The 12,836-nt window shown below is 36.5% G+C and overlaps 1 protein-coding gene across 1 annotated transcript in view; it reads right to left on the bottom strand.

Moving 5' to 3' along the window:
- ntrk3b (neurotrophic tyrosine kinase, receptor, type 3b) overlaps positions 1-3,943 on the bottom strand; it is a 104,712-nt gene extending 100,769 nt beyond the window's left edge. The window contains exon 1 of the mRNA XM_043243219.1: positions 2,648-3,943. Coding sequence (XP_043099154.1) covers positions 2,648-2,895 — 248 coding nt within the window. The 5' untranslated portion in view covers positions 2,896-3,943. The remainder of the gene's footprint in view (positions 1-2,647) is intronic.
- Positions 3,944-12,836: the final 8,893 nt, after the last annotated feature.

Here is a 12,836-nt window from a genome sequence, read left to right as displayed (position 1 = left end):
AGCAGACTTTACAAGGGCTATGAGCTCTGTTCAAAAACAAATCCTCGCCGTTTCTATAGACCACCAGTGCATTGTCATCATCTCCTAAATTCTTTCCCATCAGCCATTTACTGAAAGTCCATGTTCAGAGACCAGGCTAGGATGGAGAAATTAGCTCAAACCTCATAATCTAGCACAATAATCAGGACAAATGATGGCAGTGGATCTCATTCGTTCACTTTTATTCATTTAACATGAATGGATGGAATAGCCAATGTCATTGTACGTGTATTATCACTTTTTAAACAAGGACCCGTGACCATTTTAGCGTTCAAGTGCAAAATGGGTACAGGCAAATCACGGAGAGTCACATTTTACTGTAATATTAAAAAAAAAGGTAGAATGAAGGAAATTTAGGAAGCCTGTTTTTAGGACCACAAAGGAAGCCTGTTTTTAGGACCTAGGATCTTTCCATTTTGACATTGTTCATGGGTATTAACCACATTTCCCTCAAAATTCTCATTACCATAATATGTCTGGATGTTTTACTTTTGAGAGGTTTTTTTTGTTGTTGTAATTTTACTTATTTTCGGCTGTGTAATACAGTAATATATGTTTTATTTTTTTTTACATATTCTATAAATACATGTTTCATTGATAATTAAACATTCCTATATACATTTGTATTCCAAAAATGAAAATTTAATTTTATATTTGATCGTTTATTTTTTTATCTCAGAAAAGAATGCCTTACTGCCAGAAATAATTCTAAAAAAGTATAACCTTCTCAATTTTTGATGCGACATCATTTATAAAAAGTGTTTTTAAGATTTTATTTTCTTTTTGATACTGCTCTCTCTTTCTCAACGGTACAGTACGATCGAACGCGGCTATATCGTTTGTCTCCATGGTTCATCATAAGCTAATTAAATACAATCACCTTAGAAACAAACTTCAAAAGCCCGAACAGCTCAACCCGAGCCTCATTTCTAGATCTCAAGCACTTCCTTTTTGAACCTCCTTTGCTCCCACAGGTTATCAATGCGTCTTTTGATTGTTGCCTCGGAAGGTGCTTCATTTATATTCCTCAGTAAAAGAGGGGCCCCCGCAGATGGCTCGGAGTAGCCTGCATACACTGATCTACAATCAGCTTCCCCAACAAAAATCCCTATTATAGCCATTGCAAGAGAGAAAAAACACCAAAAACTACTCGGATCCAGCACTGCATGGATATCAGGGGCTGCAGGGAAGAGACAGGGTCACTGCCATTATAGTTACGCTTCCTCCCACTAAAGAGCCAAACCCTGATGTTCTTCTTAATTCTCAAATGGCAGTCCTGACCTACTTAACACAAAAACAGCCTCATACAAACTTGATGATGTGCTTGTAGTAAGTCATACGTTTAAAATGCTATTGCAAAAGACTTGTGTTCTCTGATGAAATAAAGCATGAATGCATTTCACATGCATTTTGCACTACGTAGTATTATAATGCTTAATACAGACAACAGCTTAACCCAGACTGAAAATCAATTAATGCATTAGATAACAATTTATAGAGAAGACAGCTGGCTTTGCATTTAGACTAAACTGAATACCAGTGATAAAATTAGATTTTGGTTCAAATGCATCCTTTAAGCCTCAGGTCAAACTTCACTGAACTCCAAATTAAAAGATTTTGTTTTAAAAACGTGCAGCGAAAGGCAAACCAACTCTTATACAGAATTTCCACGGACGAAGGACGGACGCTTTGCCTGAAAAACTGAAACTTTGACGGATCCCCTCCATTTTCTGAACCAGCAACTAAATAAATCATGTGTTCACTAAAAAAAAAAAAAAAAAAAAAAACACTGTCATAGCACGGTATACAGCCAGCCGTGAAATGGACAGATGGAAACATAGACCGACATAGGCAAGAAAAACAGACAGATCGCTCTCATATTTTAAATAAACAGGTTTTAAATACGATCAAGTAAATTGAATCGCCCAGTTTGTGGGAGCTGTCCAGAGTGCTGAATGAAAGGAATCTCTGTAACCTGTTGGTGCACAGCTGCTTACTTCAAATCATTCATTACCATGGGCACATTATCACTGCAATAACTTCTGCGATATAAATGTCGCGAAAACGGATTTATGTTTAGACCTGAATATTAATGAGCGCCTACAAACAACCCATTTCGAGCAATAAGGGTAGAGTGGACAATAGGCTGCTGATTCCAATGTCTAAGCTTGCAGTGATTTCGAAATGAGCATTTCGTTATTCAAATAACATGGGGGGGGGGAAATCAGATTCGGTTGCATTGATTAAATCAGTGAGAACGCAAACAGGTTTTTGCACGCTTTATCATTAATGAATGCAGAAGCACGACATAAAATTGGCACCAGCAAAACGGCATTAGCATCATCGATATCCTCAATGTTTGACAATATGCTAAAACGCTTTTAAATAAAACAGGGAGGAGGGGAAACCGTTGTATTTTGGGGTCTTTAAATCTGTAAATCATCGAATTAGTTTTGAAATGCGTGCAATACATCGTAAAAGTTGATATAACGGTGCGCATTCGATAGAGAACCCAAGTTTGACTATATGAGGAAGTCGCGGCGAAATATATATTTATATACATCAGCATTTTGCGCAGTAGAAGAGGGACGCACAGAAGCGCACTTACATGGACGTGATGTTCCTGAAGAGCTCTTCAATGTCATTATTGTTACTGCCATTGCTCGCCGGATCTTGTAGAGCAAGTAAAGGGAAGAAATTTCCACTGTCGGACTTATTGCAATAGATCTCAACGGGCGAACAGCTGCACGTTAGTGGACAATCGAGCATGGAGCTCCAATAACCCTGGAAGATGCTTGAAAGAAAGAGAAGCCTCCAGGTGAAAACTGGAACCGCTGAACAGAACCATACATCCATGACTTTTGGGTCCAAAACGACTCGACGTTTTCCAGGGCTGATGAGGATGGTGATGATGAAGATCGCCGATGGAGATATGAGTGTTCAATGTCTAAACGCGTTGGCTACATAAGAGTGCGCGCGCCTGGGAGCATCATACGAGATCGGGCTCGTGATCTGGTCGCTTTATCAAAAGAACAAGTGCAGATGCCACAACTCGCCTCGACTTTCCGTTCCACAGTCCATCATAGAGATGCTCTCAGTGTCCAAGCCGGAGGAAAGTACTGCTGAGAGCGGCGATGCTCCGGATGACGAGTATAAAGTCCCACCTACTGGACAGAATTAAGACTGACACCTGCAAGAGGAGGAGAAATCAGATTCCCGACCAACAAAGGCTTTTATGTAAGACCACTGCGTAGAATTGAAAGGAAACACGACTTTCGTTTATTCCGGTTTCGTGCGTGATTCGATTTCTAACAGTGGCTTTGAGTCACGGTTTTTGCTGATTTGAAAACCGGGGCTAGTTGTCCCACGAGGAAGTTGCCATGAGGTATAGCCTGTAAGGATTCCTCGTGGGCTATTTGGGTTTGGGACGCCGTCAAAGTCGAACGTAAATTGCATCATAATTTGACGTAATTCGCAGTTCAAATATATAGATATTTTTCATGCGTTCAGAGAGCATCATAAAACTCGGATATATATATAGTCAAACGAGATCCAAACTCATGCAACTTCAAGTGCGTTTTCATAAAAGCTGTGTTCGATATATTTTGCAGCTATAAAATGATTTGCAATGTTTTGGTTTTTTAGTTTTTTGTATATTACCATTTGCATTTCAACTCATTTCATTGTCTTGGATTTTGCAGAAGGGCCAGACCAACTAACTATTTACCTTACTATAGGCGTTAGAGGGATAGTTCACCAAAAAATGTTTAATTCTGTCATTAATTACTCACCCTAATGTCCTTCCAAACCTCTAAGATATTGTTCATGCATTCGGAGAGCTCTGACCCTCCCAAGTCTTCACATATTGCTGCTTGGTAGGACCCTTTTCTTCAATTTTTGACCCACAGGGGACCTCTTTAGTATATGTACTACCTATATATATATATATATATATATATATATATATATATATATATATATATATATATAATTGGAGCACCTAACACCACCCCTACCCTAAACCTACCCGCCTCTGAATAATATAAGACACACACAGGCAGATATAAGTGCAGTCACAGGTATAAGCAGTATATGTAAAAGCATTACAAACAAGTCATTTTTCATTCCAAGTCCTTCTGAAGCCATGCAATGTCTTTACGCTCAGAAGAGAGTAAAGGATCTGAAAAGGATTACGCTCTGTTAAAAAGCTTACATCTCATTCAAAAAAAATACTCCAATTCTGGTAAATGACGCAATAGGTCATGAGACATACAAGAACCTTTTTTAAAAAAATAATGATGGTAGTTGTATCGGCCTGTTATACCTCATGTTTTATTGACAAATGGAAGGTTTAGGGGCAGGTGTTGGGTTACGTGCTCATAAATGCGTAAGTAATGTAATATATATAAAACTGTTGTGAGTGTTTATAATGAAAAATCACACCCCAACACGTATGCAATAATGACAACATCATTACCCAGTATATAATTTAAGCATGACGATAAAATTCACAGTGTCTCGCGTCGGCATATTGATGCCAAGGGTTTCTTATTTAAAGCAATCGAGGACCCTGCACGCCGAAAAATGATGCTAAATGGGTACCCTGTGCATCGAAAAGTGACGCCAAAGGGTCCTTGACCAAGCAGCAATATGTGACAAGTAGGGGCGAGAAAGTGTTGCGCATAGACACAAGGTTCCTTACCATATCAAAAGCTACAAAGCTACAAGAATTGATCTACGATAAGACTTTACATTGAACTGAAAAAAAAGTCGGTATAGGGTGAATCAGAGGAGATGAATTATTGAAAATAACTGTTATTTTTGTTTTCTTTGCGCACAGAAAGTATTCTTTTAGCTTCTAAAATTCCAGTTAAAGCACTGATGTCACGTGGATTATTTTAACGATGTTCTTGCTAAGTTTCTGAACCTTGATCGTATCTTTGCTGTCTTTATGGTCGGGTAGGAGGGTCAGAGAGCTCTGGGATACTTCAAAAATATCTTCATTTGTGTTCCGAACGGTCTTACGGAATTGGAAATAATGAGTAATTAATGACGGAATTTACATTTTTTTGTGTAAACTATACCTTTAAGAAGCTGTAGATTTTACAAAAAAAGTAATCTTTTCATTATAATTATTTCACACTAATAAATAGTATAATATTGTATAAATAAAAAACTATAAATAATGATACCCAGGCTTCCATTGCAAGTGCATTATTGTGAACATGTTTTTTTGACTATTTTTATAGTCTGAATTACTGTCCAAATCGTTGTCCTTTAACCTAAAAGTGTGTTTTTGTGTCGTAGCTTCCAAAGAGATTTACAGTCTTTATTCACACGGGACTGTATCGATCCGATTTCACTGAATCACATCAACAAATGTCACCGTAATGGTCAGATCAGGTATAAATAGCTTCTTGTTGCTATTATCTTGAAATTGCACGCAGCCTGCAAGCTAATTATATATAATGAAGTTATAGTGTACCTCAAAATAATTCATTAAAATACATTTGTTCAATACATAATGTTCAACACATTCTGATAAGTAGTGTCACACTATACACCAGATGAGTGCTAATTGTTTTCTGTGAGCAAAGAGAGGAGAGCAGGGATAATTGTAACAATGTTTGGTTTTTCCTTTTTTGCTGAGACTATATATAAACACACAGCAAGCAAGACAAACAATTCAATAAGGAAAATGCATATTTTAATAAATTTTAAACTCCAGAGAGGCTGCATAATGACATGGGTGAAATACAACTAGTAAAATATAGCCTTCTTGCACATTTTCCTGTAAACAGTTCAACAATGTATTCAGGTTTGCCTTCCGAGTGATTCATTACCTGACATGCTAAAATTTGCTTTCACAGTCGAGAGCTCATCCAGCTGAATGATGGTCAGTATCGTCTTGCATTTCAAGTTTGAAGCATCCTGACGTCCTGGAATATGAATTTGTTTTGTTTTCATTCGCCGGTCCCCAGTTTGGGTGAACTGTCCCTTTAAATTGAAAATGCCACAAGCCTTGATGGCTTGTTTTTACACTACACCAATCCATCCACACCCCCTGATGCCGGTCTGAAAACTACAGCTTGACCAAAGCGCATGCAGGAAGAATCACCGGTTGTGACCTGCTCTTTATTGTTAAAATCCCAGAAAAGGACGGGCAAGACCGTCAGACCCTCTCGCCCTGATCATTACATCTTTTAAGCACTGCCTTCCGAGAAGTAATTCAGAGCAATCAATGCAAAAACAACCAGGTACAAAAATAAGCCTCACAAGCAATTGAAGTACTCTCTACACAAAGACCTTTTTGTATTCTGGAAAACTGACGTCTGCGGCTGCAACCAGCACTGATTCGTTATTGATTTGAGGAGTATTATATCGTATCGTATAAATACAGTCAAAACTAAATACAATCAAATAAGCAAGACTAGAATTAATATGTAAAATCTGTGTAATAAAACATATTTTGTTTCAGTTAAGCACATGTTGCCCCAGTTCTTTTAATATAATGCATTAAATTTTCTCTAATACAGTAAGAGTTAACATATTAGAGTAATGAGAATCACCACTGAGAAAAAAGAATTTGGGGGGAAATGTGCTTAAATGTAAAAAAAAAAATGATGATAATACTGCAATGCCGTGCAATCAATCAGCAAACACTAGATTCATTCAGATTTATTTGCTTCATGCAAAACATTTTTCTTCTATTCATTTTGAGCTGTGACCTTGTCTTTGTGACATTCATTGGAATACATATGATTTTTAATGTAACTCTCCGATTCACCCGGCATGGCTAAATAATCGAGTACAAATCCAGATAATTCAAAAGGAGCGACAATGTTTCATGCAAGGTTACAGTGTCATTCAAACGATAAAAAAAAGCTTTCGTAGTGGTAAATGCAATATTATGACCGCATTAACAAGGGTTGCCAAAGGTTTTAGGCGTCATTTACAGCATCATTGCTGATGAGGAATAAACAGGAGGCTGCGTAATATAAGTACTTTTTTGAGCCACACCTGAGGCGACAGAGTGCCCGAGGGTAATTATGAGAAGCTGTCAAACTGACTGCTGAAACAAGGGCAGGACTCACTTTCACTTCAGCTTTAAAGCCTGTCAGCATATCATAGCATCCCACCAGTTACAGGCCACATAACTGTAAGTCATTGTATTTAAATACGGGGGTGAACCACTAAATTATCGTTTTTGTTATGCATTTACAGAACTCAATTTCAAAACTGGTACCCAGGCAGTCCTGTAGCCAGCTATGAGGCCACCGGAGTCCGGACTTCAATAGATTTTTCATGTTCAGAAATAAAATTTGTTCTGTGAATGAGACTAATTTGCTGTTAAACTCCTCATGTGAAAATCTGCATGACATGTATAATTCAGGGTGTGAAAATGATCACTACGAGATGCTGGGAGAGAGAGACGCACAATGCGTGATTTTCGGCTGTCCCAGATAAAAGATTCGCAGCAAAACAATCACAGCGATTTCTGATTCACCACGATTGTTTTTCAGATTCAGATTCTAGGACGCCAAATTGCTGTTACTTGAAATGAAAGACAATACTGGCCGCACCATTCAGTGAATGAGCTCTCAACTGTGAAACAAACTGCAGTGGGTCGAAAGGGTGCGGACGAAGCCTCCGTGTTGCCAGATCTAGCTATTATAAGCGTTTTTCGATGGTCTTTTATACTTAAAGGAATAGTTCACCCAAAAATGAAAATTCTGTCATCATTTACTCACCCTCAAGTAGTTTCAAACCTGTATGAATTATCTTTCACAAAGGAAGATATTTTGAAAACGTTTGTAACCAGGCTGTTTTTGGTCACCATTGACTTTCATAGTATTGTTTTCCTACTATGGAAGCCAGTGGCGACCCAAAACTAATTGTCAAACTTAAGAAAATATCTTCATACGGGTTTGGAAGTACTTGAGGGTGAGTAAATGACGACAGAATTTTTATTTCTGGTTGAACTGTTCCTTTAATTTAACCCTTTAGAAAGTTAATAAAGTAGGAAGTTGCAGTTTAGAGTCAGAAATATCTTTATTTATATAGTATAGTATGATTTTGCGGTCATAGTGATATACATATATCGTATTGTTTTGTATTATATATAGCATGGAAACATCATTGCGTCTTAAGAAATTTAGATACAATGAAGCGTCTGTCATTTCACTCGATTTCGAACATTGTGAATGAAACTCAAAACATCTTTGTTTTATATATCTAAATGTAATTTTAGGTGTTGAATTGAGCGTAAAGGCTGATTATTAAAAACCCACACCATGGATGTGGCTCTACGTTGGCTAATATCGCACGCTTGATTTATCCTCTGTATGAAACATAAAATAATAATGAGCTGTACTGTATAAAGTATACAGAAAGATGCAAGCATGTAATTGTTTATATTGATTGTACATTAAGTTGTGAGGCTTTCATTGAACAGTGGCTGGAGAAAGTGACAAGATAAATGGTAATCCAAATAAGGAAAATACAATATCACCATTAAATTTGTTGACATAATGAAAATACCAGACGAGGGTGTTTTATGAGGGCATCTGAGTAACATTTAAGATGTCCTGTGAATAACTTCACAAACAAACCAACGAGAAAATTGTAATTAGGAGCCTGAGATGTGAACATAGCCAAAACTAGCCCACATTTAGCTGTCATTTAATTAAAGTACTGCACTTATCTAATGAACCATACACCAATGACTTAACAGCACATTTCAGCCCAGATTCCGGTCCAATTTAGGATATTTAATTGCAGTTTGTTTACAGTTGTTTCAGGACGACATTCCCCCTAACTGCATGAAAATATTTTAGTAATGCCTGTGAGAGTCCTGCTCAAAGAAAATACTCAGAAAAGCAATTTTATGTGCTAAAGCGTAAACGAGAGACAAATTTGAATTCTTCTTTAACGAGAGACAAATTTTTATAGAATTCTTCTTTGAGATAGATAGATAGATAGATAGATAGATAGATAGATAGACAGACTGCAATATTTTATAGATAGATAGATAGATAGATTAAATCCACTATAAATGAGATAGATAGATAGATAGATAGATAGATAGATAGATAGATAGATAGATAGATAGATAGATAGATAGATAGATAGACAGACAGACAGACTAGATAGATAGATAGATAGATAGATAGATAGATAGATAGATAGATAGATAGATAGATAGATAGATAGATAGATAGATAGATAGATAGATAGATAGATAGATAGATAGATAGACATAGATAGATAGATGGAGGATAGATAGATAGATAGATAGATAGATAGATAGATAGATAGATAGATAGATAGATAGATAGACAGATAGATAGATAGATAGATAGACAGATAGATAGACAGTTAGACAGATAGACAGACAGATAGATAGATAGATAGATAGATAGATCAGACAGACAGACAGACAGACAGACAGATCGATAGATAGATAGATAGATAGATAGATAGATAGATAGACAACAAAATCTTTTTTCACTTCCAAACGTTAACTGCTTCCAGCATCTTCAAAGAAAGATAATTCCCTGCCTGATTTTTAGTTTCTATCCACCTGTCAGCCCCCTGCTGATCATAAGACACATATACAGCCTTTGTCTTTCTGTGAACATAAATGCTGCCATATATTATTTTACTCTGTATTTAATGTGGCAGTCTTACGGCTTACACATTATCCTCCTAATCACCTGTTTGAGGACTGGCTGTCATTTTAAACTGCCATCCTCTCTGGACCGAGAGGCCATCTAATCAATCTCTTGGATCTTCTCCATCCACAATGGCTCCAGATTTTAAACCTCAGGTAAAACGGCAGCATTGTGTTCCTTTACCAACATGTAATGGATTTGGTAAATCGCATGGCATAAAGTTAACAAAGACCTCACCTTTTAATAATCGAGACCTTTATTGATTCAACTGAACTGTAATTTGAATTCTTATTGAGTAAGCAGACAACGCGTTGCAGGTATTGTTTGTTATGTGGCATTTAACACAAATTAGATTCAAATCGATGTCCCATAAATTATTTAAGACATAAATTCTATATTCTTCAGAGAAATAATGTAGGATGAATTAGAATTAAACTAAATGCTTAGAATAAAATTAACATAAATTGAAAATTAGCACATGTATCTGTTCCATCCCTTCGCCTTAAATTATTTTGACTTTCTCAGCTGTATTGAACACTTAAAAACTGTTTTTATGTTTTTATATTTTGTTAAATTAAAATTCAAGAATTTGTCACATGAACAAAATTCAACGTCTAATATCAATTTTAAATAAATGTCCAATACAGACGTCAGCTGATGCTGATATTCAGCAATAAGGAACAATAAGTAGCAATAAGTAACTTTTCACCTACATGTCAACTAGCTTTCATGAGTGTTCAAATCAAATCAAATCAAAATCAAATTTTATTCGTCACATACACAGACGTACGTAGTACGACATGTAGTGAAATGCTTTGGGCCATCATCCCATCCCCATACAGATACACGATGGGGCTAGACATGACGGGATGACAGAAATAAAGAAGTACAGCATTACATGAGGAGAGGTGAGGCGAGAAAAAAAGCCAAACCCAGACTGCGCTCCTAAGGGACCACAGTGTGGTAACGAGAAAAAAACACCAAAAAAGACACTTTGACAACATGTAAGACAAGGTAAAGTCTCTAGGTTATTGTGGGTTATTAATTATAATTAATTAATAATAATTTAATAATTAATTATAAATAATTAATAATTAATTATATGTTAGTAGAGTATTAGTAAACTGGTAGGGATGAGGTTAGAGCAAGCTGACATGTTCTTGAAAAGTTACTTATAGTCAGTAGAACGTCTGTTTGGAGATCATCACAATAAAGATTTAGCAGATAATAATCATACAGTCTACTTATACTTTAAAGAAAGACATGTAGGTGCAACGTTACTTATTGTCAACAGAGTGTTCATAAGAGACCATAAAAATAAAGTGTTACCCATAATACATTTACATATAAAATATATGTATCTATTTAGATATGCTTTTACACAAACTGCTGTTATATGTAGATACAGATAACAGATAAGACATATATATATATATATATATATATATATATATATATATATATATATATATATATATATATATATATATATATATATATATATATTTATTATGTAAAAAGTGAATTGTTTTCACTATGAGATTTGTTCAACATTTGGGTAAAATGCATTATAAAACTATAATTAAAATCTTTAATCTGTAATCTATAATTAAAGTGCTTATTTTTTTTTTTTAAAACCAACCTTACACGTAGTGTGTGACACAACACAAGGGTAAAGTGAATGAAAATATCCTGCAAATTTTTAAATCTGAAAGTGCACCATGTATAAAGTGATTGTCTTTCAAAAAAAAGAGTTGACTCTGAATCATCGAATTGAGTCGTTTTTAAAACGAGTCCTAAGCCGTTTCATGGTGACATCAGAATGAAACATTAGCATATTGCCGCCCACTTGACGGTCTTTTTACACTGGTCCCAATTAAAATGCCACTAGGTGCTGATTTTGGAGTATTAAAAGCTCACAAACACTGCTTTAAATGAAATCGACCAATCACTGGAGGGGTTTGGAGAAATAAATTGTTGAACGAATCGTTTGTCACTGAACAAATAAGGTAAAAATAAATGCATATAATAAGAAAATTAAGTGAGTTTTTTGACCTTGCATGCATGTTAATCTGTTGTTTGGGACTCCCAAAACCAAAGTATGAACCTTTAATAGGGGCGCCTTAATAATAAAGTATGCCACTTTCTTGTGCACACAAGCTGGTACAGCACAAATGTCCCTGATTGCAAATAATGTAATATTCCATATATTTTTTGTGACCCTCAAGAACTCAACCTTTCTGTATGGCAGCACAACCATTTAAAAATGTTACCAAGGTTACTGAAAAAAAAACCAGGGAAAAGAAGAACAAACAATACATTCTAATGGGTAAAGCTGTGTAAAAACGATCCTGACTTCGTGGAAAGCGCCATGTGTAGCGCAAGGTAAATATGTGATTTGCTAATAGGAATCAAACCGCCTCAGTCGGAAGATTATTACAACATCACTGTGGACGCAGAGCTGCTGAAGCACTCGACGTGCACAGAATGTGTTGATTCGCTTTGTTGAACTCATTTCAGAGGTGAGCTTTTGTTTGCCCTAAGAACTTTGATAGGCTTTTGTTCTCGTCTCTTTCACAGGTGCCAAAAAAAAGATACAGTGCGCTATTTTAGATGAGACGTGCTCTCCGGAAAAAAAAAAAACGCAGTAACTTAATGGAAGCGAAACCCACTTTCATGAAACATCCATTAGAGAAGCACCGTGCCTTGTATTACATCAAAAGCGTTGGTTGGGTTGGAGGGAGGTGTTGTTCTATAGAACCCAAAATCCCCACGGGTCAGGCAACTTTTGAGGGATTACACACGCTCTCTACCAGGAACTTCATCAAACGCTCACTCTCCCAGCAGGCTGCCCCACGGGAGACGGGTCTCAGATCATCAGGTATCTCGCAGTGTTTAATCAGAGTCTCCATGTATATCAGCTGGTCAAGCGAGAGAATACCAAAGGGGCTCGTCGCCCCCCATCGTCACGGCAGCAGCTTAATAAAACAAGCGAGAACGAACGCGCTCATGCCGCTGTTGGCGAAGAGAGAGAAAACAAAAGAGTGAGCGAGTGAGGGAAAGATGGTATCAGGGGACCTTTACACTGTCACCCTTAATTAAAAATGGATTCATCAAAAGTGA

This window comes from Puntigrus tetrazona, chromosome 7 (assembly GCF_018831695.1).
Source record: "Puntigrus tetrazona isolate hp1 chromosome 7, ASM1883169v1, whole genome shotgun sequence".
NCBI lineage: Eukaryota > Metazoa > Chordata > Actinopteri > Cypriniformes > Cyprinidae > Puntigrus > Puntigrus tetrazona.
This window is presented reverse-complemented; position numbering and strand designations above follow the sequence as displayed.